Source organism: Manihot esculenta, chromosome 4 (assembly GCF_001659605.2).
Source record: "Manihot esculenta cultivar AM560-2 chromosome 4, M.esculenta_v8, whole genome shotgun sequence".
Classification (NCBI taxonomy): domain Eukaryota; kingdom Viridiplantae; phylum Streptophyta; class Magnoliopsida; order Malpighiales; family Euphorbiaceae; genus Manihot; species Manihot esculenta.
The window spans coordinates 29,524,795-29,544,325 of NC_035164.2; the positions used below are offsets into that span (position 1 = coordinate 29,524,795).

Here is a 19,531-nt window from a genome sequence, read left to right on the forward strand (position 1 = left end):
GAGGTGAGTAGAATAACTCTTTATGTTCCAAAGTAAATAAATCAGTTTTTGAGCATGTTCATGCATCACGAATGCCATGAGATATATTAGGTTGTTTGCATTAGAATTCACAAATATATTGCATTGCATAATATGATGATGATGTGGATAGGTATTGGATGATCCTTTAGTCCTCGTATGATGTGATATGATGATGATATGGTATGGTATGATATGGAAGTTCAGGTGTGGTCTGCACTACGCCCCTGGCATAATGTAAGAGAAAGTCTGGGTGTGGCCTGCACTACGCCCCCGACACGATTGGATATGTATGATATGTCATATGTAAGAGAAAGACCAGGTGTGGCCTGCACTACGCCCCTAGCATGATTGGACTATGTAGAGGGCTATTGGTGACAAACCCATCCTTGAATGTGATTTGTTTGTGATGTGATGCATTCCATGAGATCATATGTTTTAAATATAATGTTTTACTATTCTGCTCACTGGGCTCTAGTAGCTCACCCCATTCCCTTAATCCCCCAGGTTGCAGGTACGGGATAGAATCAGGAGGTCAGGGAGAATAAGAAGTCATGTTTTATGTAATAGCTAGATGTGGACATGAGAATGATGTAATGTTAAGTATAGTACAGTAATGTAATGTAATGATGTTTATTGAAGTTTAGAGTTGTGCTTGACCCTAGTATGTTGGTTAATCCCCTTGTACATGGTCTATAAAATGATTTATCACTGTTTATGTAAACCAAGCTTAACATATGTTATGTTACCCCATTGGAGTATTTGATGAGGACTCCAGTATGGGGTTTGGTGTTTATGATTATGAGTTGTGCATGCAAATGTTAAGTTTGGTGAATGAAAGAAAGAAAGTTTAAAATTTTTATGTAAATGTTGATCATATATGGGATTAAACAGGTATACAGAATGTATGTTAGGCTTGCTATGGGTCCTGGCGGCCTTAAGCCGATCTGGATCCTAGCGCCGGTAGCGGTCCGATTTTCGGGTCGTTACAGTACTACTTTGGTAAAATTTGTGCTCTCTTCTTTGCCTATATACCCTATGCAATGTAACTTGCTGACGGTTTGGCTCTGCAAGGAAATGAAACAGGTGTGCAGAGACTTCATTTGGAAAGGTAGTAATCAATCCCCTAAAGTTCACTTAGCTGCTTGGGATATTTTAAAACGTCCTAGAGATCATGGGGGCTTGGGGATTCGTGACTTTTCTACTATGAATAAAGCTCTTTAGGGAAAATTGGCTTGGCGGGCTATGGAGAATGATGATTGCCTTTGGACTAAGTGTTTCACTCAAAAATACTTACAGGGCAGATCCCAATGGACCTCTAATGCTGCAGCCTCCTCATCCCATGTCTGGAAAGTCTTTTGCAAAGGTTATGGGAGTATTAAGGATGATCTTATGGTGGATGTTAGAAATGGATCTTCTATAAATTTTTTGTTCGATTCCTGGCTTTCCATAGGGCCTCTTGCCCAATTTGCTTTGATTCCCATTGATTACTTGATGGCTACTATTAGTGTGCGAAAATTTTGGTCTCCATTAACAGGTTGGAATTGGGATGTTTTGAAAGATTTACTTTCAAATAATATTTTGTAATTTATTCAGCAAGTTTGTCTTTCTAATATTGCTGCAAATACTGACTCTTTGTCGTCGAAGTGGAGTTCTAAGAGCAATTTTACGGTTCGCTCAGCTTATAATACTCTCCATGGAATCGATAATGGTAATGAAAACCCCTATGAAAGATGATTTGGACACTTAAAGTCCCTTAAAGAGTATCTATGTTTCTTTGGCAGATTGCCCACAAGAAGATTATGACAAATATGGAGAGAATTAGAAGGGGTTTCGCCTCTCAAGGTATTTGTCCTATATGTAATCTTGGCCAGGAGGATATCTTCCACTTACTTAGGGACTGTAGAGATGTGAAGGATTTTTGGATTAGTGTTGATGCCTCTAGTTTCTATCTCCATTTTTTCACCATTGTTGACTCTACTGAATGGATTTTTACTAATTTAAAGTCTAACTACACCCAAATGGATGGACAACAATGGAACATTATTTTTCCTTTGGGACTCTGGTACTTATGGAAAAGAAGAAATAAGGTGGTTTTTGAGAGTCCAGCTTAGAACTTGTCTGTGTCCAAGCATTTTATTTTACAGCAGACTCTTGAGAATACTAAAGCTTGAAAACATGCTTCAGGAGTGGGCCATACTATTTCTAGATCATCCACCACCTTCTTTCTTGGTCCCCTCCTGATATGGGATGGATTGCTATAAATACAAATGGTGCAGCTAAGGGTTGTCAAGGACCTGCGGGTTGTGCTGGGGTTTTTAGAGATAGTAATGGTGATTGGCTTCTTGACTATCAATCTGCCTTGGGTACTTGTACAACAATTGAAGCTGAGTTTTGGGGCATTCTTCTGGTCCTTCAGATAACGTGAGATACATGATGGAAATTTGTGCAGGTTCAAACTGATTCACAGGTGGCCATGCAATTAATTGAGAAAAGCTTATGTAACGCCCCGGAAAACCGGACCGCTACCGGCGCTAGGATCCGGGTCGACTTAAGGCCGCCGGGACCCGTAGCAAGCCTGACATATAACCTGTAAACCTGTATAATCCCCTACATGATCAACAACATGCATAAAAATTAAAACTTTTCTTCATACATACTGTCATCAACTAACTCAACCTGTGCATACTCTGAACATATACATAGCATAGTCCCTCTGTGGGATCTCATCAAGCCTTAAAGGCAAAACAACCTGTGTTGAGTTAGTTTACATAAACATCATAACATAAGATCATGTATATACAAAAGGGATTAACAATATACTATGGTCAAGCACAACTCTATCCTCAATAACCTCATTACATACATACTGTAATCTTTTACATATCATCATAATACAATTGTCATGTCCACAAACTAACTATTTCATACATATGACTTTTTCTCTTCTTGTCTTCTCTATCTATCCCGTACCTACAAACCTGGGGGTTAGGGGAGAGGGGTGAGCTAGATGCCCAGTGAGTAGAACTATAAAAAGAATATTTAAACCATGCTACCATGAAATGCGTCACTGCACAAACAAATCACACCACGGATGGACTGATTCAAAAATCCCTCAACTCCATGCCCGGCCCTATTATGGGCACCACAGGACTTCGTATTGCCCGGCCCTATTATGGGCACCACAGGACTTCGTACTCGGAGTTATTGCCCGGCCCTATTATGGGCACCACAGGACTTCGTATTGCCCGGCCCTATTATGGGCACCACAAGACTTCGTATACAGAAGGCTAATGAATCATCCTAATGTCCATCCACTATCATCTATCACAACAATACAATGCGGCATAGTCGTGAATTATAATGTAAACAACCTATAATATGATCATGATGCATGAAGCATGATAAAAGCATTTCATTTCTTAATTTAAAAAGGTTAAGTTTAGTTCCACTCACCTCTGGCAGACTCTGACAAACTCTGTAGCAGCTGGCTCACTGCTGGGGTCCTTGGTTCCTCGGGTCCGAACCTACACAGGTGGACTCCAATGAGGGACCAAACATACAAAAACATAACTCTAATATATACCCCAAAAACCCCCTAAAACATCCTGAAAATATCACATAGAGATATGCATGGAGTGGCTGAACAGGGCACTTTCGGCGGCACCTTCGGCGGCCGAAAGTCCTGGACAGAGACGAAACTCAGGTAGGTTCGGCGGCACCTTCGGCGGCCGAACATGGCTGGGGAGGCAGGCCTTTCGGCTGCCGAAGTTGCCCCCGAAAAGAGACTTTCGTCTTAGAAGGAGCAGACCGAATTAGGAATCTAGTTTCTGAGATTAAGACCTTGGTGGGTTTTGCATGGAAAGTTTATTTCAGAAACATCTTTGACGAGGCTAACTCTGTGACGAATTATTTAGCGAAATCGTCAGTTGGAGGTCCTCTTGAGATGCAAACTCTGGAAATACCTTATGTAAAGGCTCATTATTACTTGCAAGTTGATATTGTTGGGGCTATATGGTCTCGTGACTTTACTTAAAAGTTTAATACCCTCCTTATTATGTAAAAAAAAAAATGATAAAGACTTTAGTTAAGTTAAAATGAACCCGTCTAAAATGAAGAGAATGTTACAAATAACGTGCAATTCTTTTCGTATTCTTTTTGGAGCATACAAGTAAAAACTTGCCATGCCTCGACACTTTCTCGTTTTTAATAAAAGCTAAAAAAAACAAAACCTTGTATAAAAAATCCCTAGTAAAAACTCCAACAAGTCGTTGTAGTATAGTGGTGAGTATTCCCGCCTGTCACGCGGGTGACCCGGGTTCGATCCCCGGCAACGGCGTAGTCTTTTTTACGGGCGATCCCAATTGGTTTTATCAATATCAAATTGAAAATTATGAGGGAAAAAAGGACACCAATTTTGTCAAATATTAATTTTTAATATTATATTTTTAGCGTATTTCTAAAGTGTGAGCAAATTATTATTGGATAGAACAAAACTAAAAGGTTATTTTACTTTATTTATAAAATTGACTTATAAGTAGTTATTACTTATGAACTATTATAAGTTTTATTTAAAATTTATAAATATTCAAAAATTAATGGCAATCGAAAACGCAAAAAGGACTTACATGCAACAAAATAAAATAAAATTTTCAAAAATAACATAAAAAAAATTAAAGTATAGAAGAAGAAGACACCGTAGAGCTCAGCTATCATTAGCAAGAGAGAACGTAAATCACTAAATATATTGATGCTGTACAAAAGTTTGGGTATTATCAATAAAAGAATTCATTTCCAACAGGAAAAGTAGAGTCGCTGGCTCTCATTTAGATTCAGCAAACAGCTTTCATCCATAACAATAAAAACATGAAAGAAAAAAAAAATAAAACGCAAACCAAAACAAGTGTTACCGTCCTCTCACAATAAGTATAGGGCATGAAGAATGAAGATGTTTCCTATTCAAAGGGAAGAAAATAGAAAAAGAAAAACAAGAAAACAATACAATTCTTAAAAAAATCTCAAAGTAAATTATCAAAGTTATTCTAAGTCAGTTTTCGGTTTCAATCAATTGTTAAAAATTCAGTTAAATTTGATTTTTTAATTTTAACTTTATGCTCAATCGAATTTTACGTAAGAGTATAGGGCAGAAATTATTTATTAAATAATTTTAATAATAAAAATAAATTGATATAAAAGTGAGTAAGAACTGTTTTAGTTTCCCATTTAATATTCATTTTCAACAATTTTATAAAAAAAAGTGATAATAGAATCACAAATAAAATAAAAAGATTCCATAAAATCAGTAGCTAATAATTGACCAACAGACTTAATCAACCAGCATTTTCTTTTTCAATCCGTGAGTGTATCTCTTGTAGACCAATCTGCCGCTAGTTGCTATCATTACGCCCTCCCATTTTGATGTGCTTGTCCTTAAGCACTTGACCAGCCAGGTTACTAGACATGTTTTCATGAAATGGTTTGAGCAAGGAAACATGAAATACTGGATGAATATGAGCATCAGGAGGAAGATCTAACTTGTATGCCGACGTCCCAATGCGCTTGAGAACAGGGAATGGGCCATGATATTTTGGAAGCAACTTCTGATTTTTCCTAGCAGCAAGAGACTTTTGGCGATAAGGCTGGAGTTTTAGCAAAACCTTGTCTCCAACTTTGAACTGAACATCCCGACGACGAGCATCGTAGTAAGCTTTCATTTTCTGTTGAGCACTGAACAAGTTTTTATGCAAAGAAGAAAGTAATGCATCACGAGATTGGAGAGCAATATCTAGTTCATCCAAATGAGTACTTCTCGGTGAATACGAAAGCAATCGCGGTGGCGGCCTGCCATACACAACCTCAAATGGAGTAGCCTTCAATGAAGAATGGAAGCTTATATTATAGCAATACTCAGCCCAAGCTAACCATTCCATCCATTTGGTAGGACGATCACTTGTAAAACATCGAAGATACATTTTGATAGTACGGTTAACCACCTCAGTTTGACCATCTAATTGAGGGTGATAAGCCGAACTAAAGGAAAGTTTAGTGCCACATAAGGTGAATAACTCAGTCCAGAAGTTACTTGTAAAAGTCACATCACGATCAATTACGATACTTTCTGGTAGCCCATGCAACTTAAAAATACAATCAAAGAAGAGTCGGGCAACACTTACTGCTGTGTAAGAGTGAGAGAGAGGCAAAAAATGAGCTTGTTTAGAGAATCTGTCCACGACCACCAATAAAACATTTTTTCCTTTAGATGTGGGTAACCCTTCTACAAAGTCGAGAGAGATATCTGCCCATATTTGAGTGGGAATAGACAGAGGTTGCATAAGACCCGCAGGGTGTAGTGTTTCAGATTTGTGGCGTTGGCAAATAGAGCAAGTGCGGATAAATTCACGAACATTCTTTTTAATGCCAACCCAATGGAAATCTCTAGTGATGCGATACAAGGTTTTCTGATAACCTTCATGGCCTTGATTGTGTAGAGCAGAAATTACAGATTGAATTGATGGGGAATTATTGGGCAAGAAAACTCGTCCCTTATAAAGTAAAAGCCCCTGCTTAAAACTCCAAGGCAGTGCTGCTGTTTCACTGTTTACAGCTGTGATTAATTGCTGAATTTCAGTATTTTGCAGCTGCTCCCTTCGAATTTCATCAAATAAGTTTAGTTGAGGCTTTGAAATGGCCATAAGAGCTGCAACGTCTTCATCGCGACGAGAGAGCGAATCAGCAACTGTATTATGCTTGCCTGCTCTATATTCAACTGAGAAGAGAAAACCCATTAGTTTGCTAAACCAACGTTGTTGGAATGAAGAGAGTACTTTTTGCTCCAAAAGGAATTTCAAACTGTAATGATCAGTTCGAATGGTGAACTTGCAGCCCCAAAGATAAGATTTCCACTATTTGACAGCCTTGACAAGCCCAATTAATTCCTTCTCATAAGCGGGCAGATTTCTGTGTCTTATTGCCATAGCTTGACTGAAATACGCCACTGGTCTATTGTTTTGCAGTAGGACAGCCCCAATTCCAGCCTCTGAGGCATCACATTCTACTATAAATGGTTGAGAAAAACCAGGTAGAATTAATACCGGGGTGGTAGTCATTGCGTGCTTCAATGCTTGAAAAGCTGTGCGGAAATTTTCTGTCCAATGAAAAGAATTCTTTTTGAGCATAGCTATTAATGGAGCTGCAATGATTCCATACTAAGGAACAAATTTGCGGTAATATCCAGTAAGACCAAGAAACCCCCGGAGGCCTCGAATAGAAGAAGGTTGTGGCCAATCCAACATTGCTGAAATTTTGGTACGATCCGCTTGTACCCCGGCAGCTGAAATTACATGCCCCAAATATTGTATCTGAGTTTGGGCAAAAGAGCACTTGGATTTTTTTAGGAACAATTGATGTTGAGCCAGCAGCTGAAATACTGTTTTCAAGTGTTGGAGGTGCTCATCCCAAGTCCTGCTAAAAATTAAGATATCGTCAAAAAATACCAAGATGAATTTCCGCAGGTAAGGCCCAAATACCTCATTCATAAGGGCTTGAAAAGTTGAAGGAGCATTGGTGAGGCTGAATGGCATCACTAAAAACTCAAAATGGCCATGGTGCGTGTGGAAAGCAGTCTTTTTAATATCCATAGGGTGCATTCGAACTTGGAAATACCCAGATCGCAAGTCAAGCTTTGTAAAAAATTTTACTCCCCCTAATTCTTCTAGTAATTCATCAATCACAGGAATCGGGAATTTGTCTTTGACAGTCTTGGAGTTCAATTCCCTGTAATCAACACAAAGGCGCCATGATCCATCCGCCTTGGGAACCAAAATCACCGGAGAAGAGAACGGTGATCTACTTGGACGGATTATCCCTTGCTGTAACATATTAGAACATTGCTTTTCGATCTCCTCTTTTTGAATATGAGGATATCGATATGGGCGCACCACGATTGGCTTTGTATGTGTGGTTCCAATACAATGCGATGGTCATAATGACGACTTGGGGGCATCGTTGTGGGCTCAGTAAAAAGATTTGAATATTCAGCCAGCAATCCAAGCAAGCGATCATCTGAAGTGTGCTCAGATTGGATGGAGCACAATTTTATTGAAGAGGGCTGAATTCCCTGCAATTGAATCTGCTGCTGTTGCTTAAAAAACACCATAGTCATGTGAGAAAAGTCCCATAAAATTGGTCCCAAAGTCCTGAGCCAATTTACTCCCAGAACGATATCAAATCCAGTCAAGGGAAGAATGAGTAGATCAATAGAGAATGAGTACTGACCCAATGTAAGAGGAACATTTCGACAAGTACCTGGACTAATTATTTGTTCTCCATTAGCCACTGTGACCCGCAACTTATCCCTCTGGTCTGCCTTATCTTTCAGGTGTGTTGCCGTCTCAGAGTTAACGAAACTGTGAGTACTCCCAGAGTCCACCAGAACCAGTAGTTTCTGTCCATTCAGATTGACCTCCAACTTCATAGATTGTGGGGAACCAATACCTGTGATAGCATTGAGTGAAATTTCTGGCTTTATATCCTGTGGGCAGTCATTGCTAAGGTCCATATCATCATCTTCTTCCACTAAATTAAGCCAAAATAGCCTTTTGCATTGATGACCACGAACAAATGGTTCTTCACAATTGAAGCAGAGTCCCTTTTGTCTTCGTTCTTCCATCTCAGCCCGTGTTAGCCTTTTCACCGTTCTAGCAGGTAATGAATTTGATATTGATGGTGCACTAGTTCTCTTATTTTCATGAGAACCATACTGTTTCAAAATTGCCTGCTTTCGTTCATATAATCAGGACATGCTCATTGCCGTTGCCAAATCTGTAGGATGATACAGTTCTACCTCTACAGCTATGTATTCTTGCAGCCCGCTAATATAGAGTTGAACCTTTTGCATTCGTGTGAGACTTCCTGCCCTTGCAACTAGGATTTCAAATTGATTATGGTAATCTGCCATAGAACCAGTTTGTTTCAATTTGGCTAACTCTCCCAGCTTGTTGGATCGAATCGAAGGTCCAAATCTGATGTTGCATTGTTCTTTGAACTCTGTCCATGATGGGTCAGGAACATCATCAAGAAACTGCATGTACCAAGGCTGCACCACTCCTACCAAATTATATGATGCCAGCTGGACTTTCTCTTCTTCTGGTGTTTATTGATGGCGGAAGAAGTGCTCACATCGACTAATCCACCCCATAGGATCTTTAAGGCCATTGTACTTAGGAAAATCCAATTTAGTAACTTTGGGGAAAATGGAATTTCCTGATTGAGTCTTAGAACCAGTGGAAATGGCTGGTCCATTTGCCTTTGATGTACGTTCTTGTGCGCTGCTTCCGGTCACTGTTGTGGCTTCCTTAACGCTTGCTAAATCAAGGGTAAGAGCTTCTGATTTTTTGTTTAGTTCATCTTGTCTAGCTTTATTAGCAGCCTGTTCGTCAAGGAACATTTTCATCATTCGTTCAAGCTGTTGTTGAGTTTGATCCCCCATAACAGCTGGCTCTGATACCAAATTGATACAGGCCCCTGTTTGTGATCTAGTTAGGGGTCTTTGGAAAAGTGAGTCAGGTTTGGAAGAAGAAGAAGGGTGGTTCTTTCTTCTGCCTATGTTTGCAGACTTAGAGAGGATCTGAAATCTCTTGAGTGTAAAGTACTCAAAAACTAGAGAATTAATTTCCCCATTTTATTGAAAAGAAGGAGTATATATACAATTGAGTTTTAACTGTAACTCCTAAAAATACTGAAGCAACAAATATGAAAATATTCTCAAACAACAAAAATAGAATCACAAATAAAATAAAAAGATTCCATAAAATCAGTAGCTAATAATTGACCAACAGACTTAGTCAACCAGCATTTTCTTCTCCAATCCGTGAGTGTATCTCTTGTAGACCAATCTGCTGCTAGTTGCTATCAGATTGCCAGTGGACAAAACCATGGTCTGCTTCTTGCGAGTCCAAAATGCAAAATGCACCTAATTAGATGACAACCCATCAAGTGAAAACTAGCTAGAAATCATAATATTCGTCTCAATTTTCTTTTTCTTTTTCTTTTCCTTTTCATGGGGCATAGCTGTAGCTTCTTGTTGAACTCAGTTGTGTGTGATTCTGTCTGGTTGGCCATTGATACCTTTGCTGATCTCATAGTGTTAGCGACTAGAAAAGGCGCCGCTAACTATCTTGCAACGGAAGGTGGGTTTTAAGCTTCCCTGATTTTCTCATCTAAGGTTCCTGTTACTTGGATTTTGATTTTAGTTGGTTTGTAGTTTAGTTTGTAAAAGATTTGAGTTGGGCTTCTATTCTAACTCATCTCAACCAAATGTGTTTTATTTTGATTTTATAAAAAATAAAAATAAAAATATAATTAAAAAGAAAAGGGCAAAGGAGAAAATTTGACTTTTAAGTTTTTTATTTTTCATTTTCAAAAAACTAAAAACTAATTTCTTTTTTTATTTTTTATATTCTTAAAAACGTTTTTTTTTTCCTTAGCAATTCATATCATGTTACTTTTCCTTTTCAGTTGCTATGGATAAAGAAATTTAAAAAATGAGCATCTAACCAAAAATTATTTTCAAACTCTAAAATTAAATTATGTATATTGCTTTAAAATTTAAAAATCTGACACTTAACCCAATATTATTCAACAATGAGATAATATTTTTTAAAAAAAAGACTAGAATTAGAAGAGATAATAAAGAAAAATGGGGTTTCCGTGCTGGGAGAATAAATTATGAAAAAGAAGTTTGAAAATTGGAGAAAGATGTAAATATCAACTCGAATACCAGCTTATTTTATTTTAATTTTTAATTAATAAAATTTAATTTTTTTTTCTAATTAAATTATACACTTATAAATAATAAATTTTATCTTATTAATATTTTATTTTCATATACAATTAACTTGACATAACATCCACTGTATATTCGTACAACATATATTTATATGTAAGCGATATTAAAATAAAATCAGCTGCACATAAAATACATATAGTCTCAAATCTAAAAACTATATACATTATCATCATCTAAATAAATAAATATTAATAAAAGTAAATCTCATACGTTACTCATTTAGTGCTATTAAATCGGTCTATTCATCACCGTGAGCGTCTACATTTAAAATTAAATATTTTATGATATGAGATTTATTATTCTGCTATCATCAATATTAATCATCGTTAGATAAAGATAATAATTTATTTTAAGTAAATCATTTTCAATAAGACTTTGTACAAGTATAATTTTTTTTTTTAATTTAAAATTTTTGCACAATAATAAAAAGATAATTAGATTACTTAATGTGATAAAATATCTTTTAAATTGATCGAATTACCCTTTATCTCATCAAATTACTCCAATTTCAACAATTCCCACTTTCATTAATCTACCGCTAGAAAAGTAAGATAATAAAGAAAAAGAAATAGAAAAAAAATTTCATCAAAGCTCTATTCTGCAAATAAGAAATTTGACTTCTACTCAAATAATGGTTACTGCAAAACCCTTCACGCATTGGCATTGTTATCGTTCCATTGAACTCAACAACTACACAAGAAAAGATCACAGCATGCATTGTTTCAACGACAACTGACAACTCATGGTTGTATAAAGACAAGTGATCTAGTAATCAAACGGCACAAAACCAATGACATGAACCAGATTGCACAAGCTTGAACAAGAGCCAAATAGATTTTTATTCGAGAAGAAAAGCTAAAATTTCCATCTATGTTAAAGAGAAATGTTACAAAATCTACAATCCCTTTTACACTGTAGTCACGGACAAACTAATATCAGAGCCTAAAACAAATACCTTAGAGAGACACAGGCACAAAAACTGGCTTGGCTATAAGATTCATTCTCACTCATTTTGCAAGTTAAGTTTAGGTGCTGGCACCATCTTTCTCTGCAACTCCAACAGCATCAGTTGTAGAAGTTTTTGAAGATGGTGGTTCAGCACATGCCTTCAAGACAGCTTCGTTCTGTAAGAGCATGAGTAAGAGCACAAGATATGAATAATAAATTAGAAAAACTATTAGAAGACACCCATCAAAATTTGAGGTAAACAAATCGCATAAATTCTGTGATACCGTGTTTTTTTGTGCAAAAGGAGAACAGCTTTGGAGAAGCCAGTAATCAACTATTGGTATAAAGCATCTTAAAAAAACTTTAGATCGTGAGCTTATAACTAAAGAAACAAAATTCAAATAACAAGAACCCAGATTAAGCACATGGCTAAATCCAGCAGGCACACCAAAGCCATAGATGCAAATTTAATTTTCCTTTTTATCATAGGATGCCATAATTTAGTGATGTCACCTTCTGTTAGATATATGCAGGTTTTGGTTCCTGCAATACCCATTGGTACACAACTTTCAAGCTTTTACTACTAAACATTACTAAGGTTCAAGATAGAAATAGAATAATAAAAAAATATGCAAAGCTGTGAACGTATAATACAGCTAAAGAAATTGTTGCCCCTTTCAGAACTTTAGGTCCTCCACAGATCATCTCTTTCTCTTCTTCTTTTTCTCTTTTAACTAAAGAAAAATCATTAAACGCAACCAAATATCCACAGCCCATATATGAAACAGCTACTAACACAAAGTAAGGAGTCTGCAAAATCCAAAACGGCATGAGCATCAATTTAGGAACTCCAGGTCATCCCTATCATACTCTCATTTTCTTTATAATTTTCTTTTCAGTTAAAAAAAGCATGAGGTACCAAAGGGTTAAAGCCCACAACAAACACCTAGAGGCACAAAAGGAGTCTGCAAACCAAAATCCAGAACGACATAAACATTGAAATTAAATTGTACGTAAATTGTCCCAAGGACAATAGTACTAATCCATACGACTATGAGTCAAGAATATAGAGGTGTTTTTACCCCTCAGCCCTTCAACTTCTTTCCCTCCAAAAGCTAACAAACAGAAAGGATGAAGCAAAATTTTTCCTGTTAACTTTATCAGTGTGTATACTCCAAGCCCACAACTTATTCTCCAATAAACCTGCAATAAAGTATGCAATGCATAGTCCCACAACCATCTAGCCCATTCACAATGCAAAGCACAAGCTGATGATTTAATAGTAATTCTCTGCCACTTCACCTCCCACTTGTTCTTTCTTCCCCTTTTAAGCAACTTTTTTTTTTTCATAATGTTGAGTCCTACATCTAAAGAATACATAAAATCAGAAGGATGTATAACAATTATGGCTAACTAACCAAATAGTTAGTTCTAACATTTAGCAATGGTTGGTCCAAAGTAAGTCCAATCTCACTCATGGACTCTTTCCTCAATCCCATTTATTCACCTCAACCCTTCAATTAAAAAGTTCTAAATACATGAAAAAAGAAACAGAAATGAGAATATAAAAGGAAAGCAAAAGGTGTCCCCCCAAGCAAACATGAAAACAAAAACTGAGGAACATAATCTTTATTAAGAAAATTGACCTCCTATAGCCCCCCAAGGAACATTGTTTTAGATCCAAAAAGGTTTATGATTTCACTTCAAAACAAACCATTCTAGACAGGAGAACCATATAGATTCAAACAAGAATTTATGCACTCCTAACCTTAAGAATCCCAAAATACATATTTGCAGAGGGCTGTCCAAAACAATATTCGATCCCAAAACAATGAGTCCAGTATTTCCACTTCCAACTTGAATTTATCTAGTAAAAATTACTACTTAGTCCCTGTGTTATAGGAAAACTCACTAGGTGGTTCCTCCATTTTGAAAAATATATTTTAAATATTTTAAAAATTTACTAATTAGTCTCTCCAAAAAGTCTAAAATACCTAGTAAAATTTTTTACATAATTGAGGGACTAAGTAGTAGATCTTTTAAAAAATTGAATGACTAATTAATGTGTTTTTTCAAGCCACGGGAATTATAGTAAAACGGTTAACGACTAAAATCACCAGAATTTGAAACAGATGCTTTAACCAGAAAATCTCTCTAGCTAAAAGAAATCATACTTGAGCCGAATTAAAGAATTGCTAACTGATAACTGCATAAACCTCATGGTTATAGTAAATGATCATTTTAAAATAAATTTGAGTCCTTTGAACACCAAACCAAGGCCAATTAAAAACAAAATCCCAGTTCACATTGAACCCTAGAATTAGACAACTAAAGATACAATTTTTAGTACATAAGATCAAAAACAGAACAAAAGGGGAATAACAGACAAATGATAATTTGAATTAGAGAGAGAGACCTGCCAAACCCTGAGGAGTCGTTTCTTGGCGTTGGCTTTACGAGTAGTGGTGAGCTTTATTCTTTTCCACACTAAACCTCCCGAGTCATGCTTCTTCACAATCTCCATCATTCTTGTTCCCCAAAATGCCCCTACCATCTCTCTCCTCCCTGTGTACTACTGTTGATGCTGATCTCTTCAGATATGGAGTATTGGAGCTCGTTTCAGCGACTGTCTGCTACCACCCACCATAATAGAAGGAATTGGAAATTAGAATCTGCCTTCGTGAAAACGTTGTCGTTGCCTTTGCGAGGCTTCCGTGCAATTCAAACTACGTCGTTTTAATGTTGTTCGTTTGTTTATATTCTTTATATTTCAAAATTATTAAAATAAGATGTGAAGCCACTTATGTTTTTTTTAATTTAATACTCGGTTTGTTTTAAATAAAATATTGTTTTATTTTTTAGACATTAAAAAAAATAATAATAAAAAATATTTTTTTAAATTAAATAAAAAAATTAAGTCATATATACATTATTAAAAAAAATATATTTTTTAAGAAATAATTAAGATTGTGAAGTTATCTTCTAATTTTAGGCCAGAAAGTCTCAATATTTACATATTTTTGTATTTTTATTCAAAATATTTTAATTTTAGATTTATTTTTATTATAGTATACATGATATGCATTCAAGATCTGAAATTAAAAATTTGTACACATGATATCACATTCATGGTTTGAGAAATTTAAGGTGTAAATATATATACTATCTATTTTTTAGCAAATTAATTTAAAAGAAAAATTAATTCACTAATTCATTAACCAGAATGATATTGTACTCATAATAGTTTTTAAAAATTTTTAAAAAAATTAAAGGAAAAAATTATAGTGATTAATATTTTTAATTTTAATCAGTATATTTTATAATAAAAAAATTTAAATAAATGAGAAATAAATTTCGTTTTTAAAATTAAACAGACTCAAATAATTTTATGAATAGACATGTAATTTATTTATTAAATTAAATATATATAAATAAAATTAAATAAATATATAAAATATTCATTTATAAGATTGAGTGGATATAAATAGATTAATAAATCGATGTGTAATCATTTATAAAATTAAATTGATAGAGGTAAATTTATAAAATTGGTTTGTAAAAAAAATATTTTTATAATATTCATTTGTACAGTTACAGATGAATACAAATTCGCTTGTGAATTCCGTACGTTTTCCTAGTTTGATGCAAAACAATGTATAGAAACCGAACCTAGACGTCTAAAATCTTCCTCCTCTAATGTAATAATGGAGAAAAAAAAAAACTTTGTGTAATTAAGAAATAATTTTATAACGGTTTTAACTGTAACCAAGTCATCCACTCATCCCATGAATCAAATCTGAACCTATCGCTTTGATTATTAGGAAAAAAAATTAAAAAAGAAAAAAGAAAAAAACCCGCAACCTTCGTTCGATCTCTCATTCTCTTCTCCTCAGATCATCTGTTCTTATAACCATTTCCAACGAGAGAGGAACCTTTGCTAGGGTTAATTAATAATTCTCTCCTTCAACCCATCTTCCTTAATTCCCTCAACCTATGCGTCTTCTTCCTCTCTGATCTTCTCATTTTTTTGATCCATTCCCCTTTTTCATGCCCTTCGCCTTCATGGGTTGTGGCGTTTCCAAGATAGACCTTAAAGAGGCAGGACAAATCTATCCGATTAGATCCCTTCGTCGGAGAAGTAGTCTTAATGATTCCGATTCTTCATCCAGAAAGAATCGAAAAAGTGTTTCATCGGTAAACAGCGAAGGTGGTGGTTTCATGAAAAGGGTGATCGGTTCAAATGAGAAAGAGAGAGGTGTGGAGAGAGATTTAGAAGCTGGTAACGATCTTGCCATCTCTCGTTCTAAGCAACCTCAAGGTGAGACAATGGAGCTGAAAGAATCTCCCAAGGAAAAAACAAAGTCTCAAAATAAGGATCATGATCATGATCATGATCCTAACGATGATGATGATGATCATCACCCAGAAGATATGAGGCCAAGCAATGCAGACGAAAGATCAGCAAGCATATTATACAGTCCTGGATCTCCTAGTTTCAGAGTTTATTGTGTTACTGACATGATGATTGCTTCCTACGAAGGTCTGTTTTTTTTTCCTATTAATTAAATAACATTTAATCAATAAATTAACTAATCCCATTTGATATTGTTTATTGTTTGCTGTGTGCAATTTGCAGATAATGATGATGATGAAGAACGAGAAGAAAGTAAAACAAATAAGGAGAATAACAAGGTACGTATTATAATGTAAATGAATTTGCATGAATTTGATATATATATATATTATATATTAGGTTGAACGTTGCATGGATATCCAGCGTCTGTGTTCTTATGGAATATATTGATTGGGTTGATGAAGGGACCGGAGATTCCACCGGCGAAAAGAGGGAGGAAGGGAAGAGGGTTCAGGAGTGCGATGAACATGGGCGGACCAGCTCGAGGACTCCGAGGTGTATTGCAAAGAGGTGGATCTGCAGGCAAAAATATACTCAGTGCCAACTCTTGCAGAATTCAGACTTCTTCGCCTTCTAATAATGAGAGCACTGCTAAATTGATTGCAAAAGCTGGCTGATGATATGATGACGATGATGATCTAGGCAGATTAGATCGTAATCAAATCTTTCACTCGCTGACATTATTAATTTCCCCTTCTTTTCTTAAGTTTTGTCCATGAAAGAAAGAAGAAGAAGAAGAAGGAGGTGAAGAAATTAATTTCCTTGAGTCCTTGTCCTTCTGAGCTTCCTCTCCTTTGTATTACATGATTTGATGAAAATGCAAGCGATAAAATTTTTACACTCTAATAGTTATATTTACAACCATCGATTATATTATAATTTATATGTTAAATGTCATAATAAAATTATTATATTGATTACATATACCAAGGGATAAGACTATATTCTAATGAAAAAGTCAGACTCAAAATTCACTAGACTCTTTTTGAAATGAACCAGCTCATATTGCGCGTCTCAACTTAGTCGGAGAATCAGTCCAGACAGACTTTACACGCAGACCCCTCCGAAGGAAACCTAGTTTGGTGATGGGATTAGAGGAAGAAGAGCAGACCCGGTCACTTCGTAACTCTGTCTGTATGCGCATCAGGAGAATTAAATAACTGCATGGCGTGAAGAGAGACTTTACCACATTTATACGTGCGGACTTGAATGACAGAGACATGTGACATTATAATAACCAAAAAGTTAGACGCACTAGTGGACTAAAGGAAAAATGATAAAAAGAGATAAAAAGGAGGACGTCTAGCTTTCTATCTAAACTTATGCAATCAATATATAAAACTTATTTTTTAAATCTCAAAACATCATATATCATTAATATTTATAAAAAATAAATTAAAAATAATTTAAATTATTGATTAAATTTTAAATTTTTATAAAATAATAAAATTATATTCGATTAATTTTGTTAATTTATAACTATAGTTAATAATATGTTTGAAAGTGGGATGGATATCCTAGGTTATATATACATATCTTTCTTTAATCTATCCCTTAGGCTTCAAGAAATAGCTATTTTTCAACCCAAAAAAGGTAAAAATACCTTCAAAAAGACTGTTATTTCTCTCTTTTTTTTTTGTCTGTCCCAATCACTTGTGATTCCCTCTTGCACATGGCTGGACCATAAATGCAATAATGTTCTCTTTCTATCTTCTTCTATTTCTTTTGGTCTAAGTCATAAAGCACATACAACAGAATGAATAAAGTTGAAAAATCTAGAGGAAATGATGAACAGATCATGATGGGTATTGTCTTTTCTTAAATTTTTATAGTATATATATTTTTAATCAATAATAGTATGCATTTAATTAAATTTAGATTTCTTTTATTTAATTTTATATTTGGGTCAAGGTGAAGATATTAATCCTTGTTAATCAAGTTTCATGTAATTGATTCCCTAAACAGAAGTTTGCATGTATTCAAAGTCTTAGTTTGACCTAGATTTTAATTAGTTAAAATCCCTAATAATTAGTTTCATAGGATTCATAGCCTTCTTCTTCTCCTTTGCCTAACTTTATAATTCTAATCATTTTTCCATATTAAACCATTATTGCAAAAATAGTTTTAAAAAAGCATATATATAAATTATGCTTCTTAAGTCATTATTTCAGATTGTAAAGATATTATATATTTTTATCCAAATATTTTGTTATGTTGAATTAGACGTAGTGCGAATAAGACTGCTTATCTGTTAGCAAGACAGTTTATTTATTTTGATCGTTTTAAACTCTGGATTGATATGTGAGTGTTTGTTTGAGTATTATAATTTAAAATAATAATATTTATTTTATTAACTTAAAAAAAACAGATATAAATTATTATTTTATATAATTTAATTATAATCATAAATCAATAATAATAATTCGAAAATTATTACATAGATTCATGCTTTTAAATATAAAATATTAATTTATTTATTTTTTATAATAAATAAAAATACGATTAAAAATTGGTCAATGTGAGAGGTAGGTAAAATTAATTTCAAAAATGTATTGCGTGTTGTGTTAGAGTAAAAGAGAATATATAGTCCAAAATATCAACTGCTAGCTTTAATTTAATGACCTCAATTGAAATCTCAATTCCAAACCACGCCGCATTCATTGATTGAGACATTTATTTCTTTAATTTTTTTTTTATCAAAATTATTATAAAATAATTTATTTAAATTCAAAATATGGTAAAATTAATATTCCCTTGCGGTTATCGGTATTCGATTCAAATTGAAAAAATCAATTAAATCAAATTGATTTAAAAATTTAGTTCGATTTTTTATACATTTCGATTCGATTTGATTTTTAATTTCAAAAATTTCAGTTATTTCAATTCGGTTCGATTTTAATCAGAAAAAAAACCGAAAAAATCGAACTAAACTGATTAGTGATAATAATATATTTTTTCAATAATATAAAAAAATTAAATCATATTAAGATTAAAATATTTTAATTAAATTTTAAAATAATAAAAATAAAGTGTAAAAAATTAAAAAATTATTAAAAATCGAAACCGATCAAACCGAACCGAATCAGACCGGTTCGATTCAATTCGGTTTCTAACCAAAATCAATTCGGTTCGATTTTCATAAACACTAAAATTTCAGTTTTCATTTTATTCAATTCGATTCAGTTTTAAACCGAACCGACCGAATGCTCACCCCACCTGCAACCTCCAAGTCTGGATGGCCAGCAAGGCATCCTTAAGATTTTGGAATTTCAGGATCATATCTCCTCCTTTATTATCATTTATAA

The 19,531-nt window shown here is 34.5% G+C and overlaps 1 protein-coding gene, 1 long non-coding RNA gene and 1 other non-coding gene across 3 annotated transcripts; 2 read left to right on the plus strand and 1 right to left on the minus strand.

The window, feature by feature from the left end:
- The first annotated feature begins 4,285 nt into the window (after positions 1-4,285).
- Positions 4,286-4,357, plus strand: TRNAD-GUC. Its single transcript has one exon. It is a non-coding gene; the product is annotated as a tRNA-Asp (tRNA).
- Positions 4,358-11,679: 7,322 nt separating this feature from the next.
- LOC122723431 lies at positions 11,680-14,496 on the minus strand. The gene is made up of 2 exons (XR_006350373.1): positions 14,229-14,496; positions 11,680-11,988 (listed from the first exon to the last, which is right to left on the minus strand). It is a non-coding gene; the product is annotated as an uncharacterized LOC122723431 (long non-coding RNA).
- A 1,167-nt stretch (positions 14,497-15,663) lies between these two features.
- LOC110612843 (zinc-regulated protein 8) lies at positions 15,664-17,043 on the plus strand. The gene is made up of 3 exons (XM_021753663.2): positions 15,664-16,352; positions 16,449-16,504; positions 16,631-17,043. The coding sequence occupies exons 1-3, from the start codon at positions 15,860-15,862 to the stop codon at positions 16,841-16,843; spliced, it is 762 nt and encodes a 253-aa protein (XP_021609355.2). The 5' UTR covers positions 15,664-15,859; the 3' UTR covers positions 16,844-17,043.
- Positions 17,044-19,531: the final 2,488 nt, after the last annotated feature.

Excerpts from the sequence above, each read along its gene's own strand:
- LOC110612843 (XM_021753663.2), top strand. The coding sequence starts at position 15,860 with ATGCCCTTCGCCTTCATGGGTTGTGGCGTTTCCAAGATAGACCTTAAA. Across the intron at positions 16,353-16,448 it reads GATGATTGCTTCCTACGAAG|ATAATGATGATGATGAAGAA; the intron begins GTCTGTTTTTTT and ends TGCAATTTGCAG. Across the intron at positions 16,505-16,630 it reads CAAATAAGGAGAATAACAAG|GGACCGGAGATTCCACCGGC; the intron begins GTACGTATTATA and ends GGGTTGATGAAG.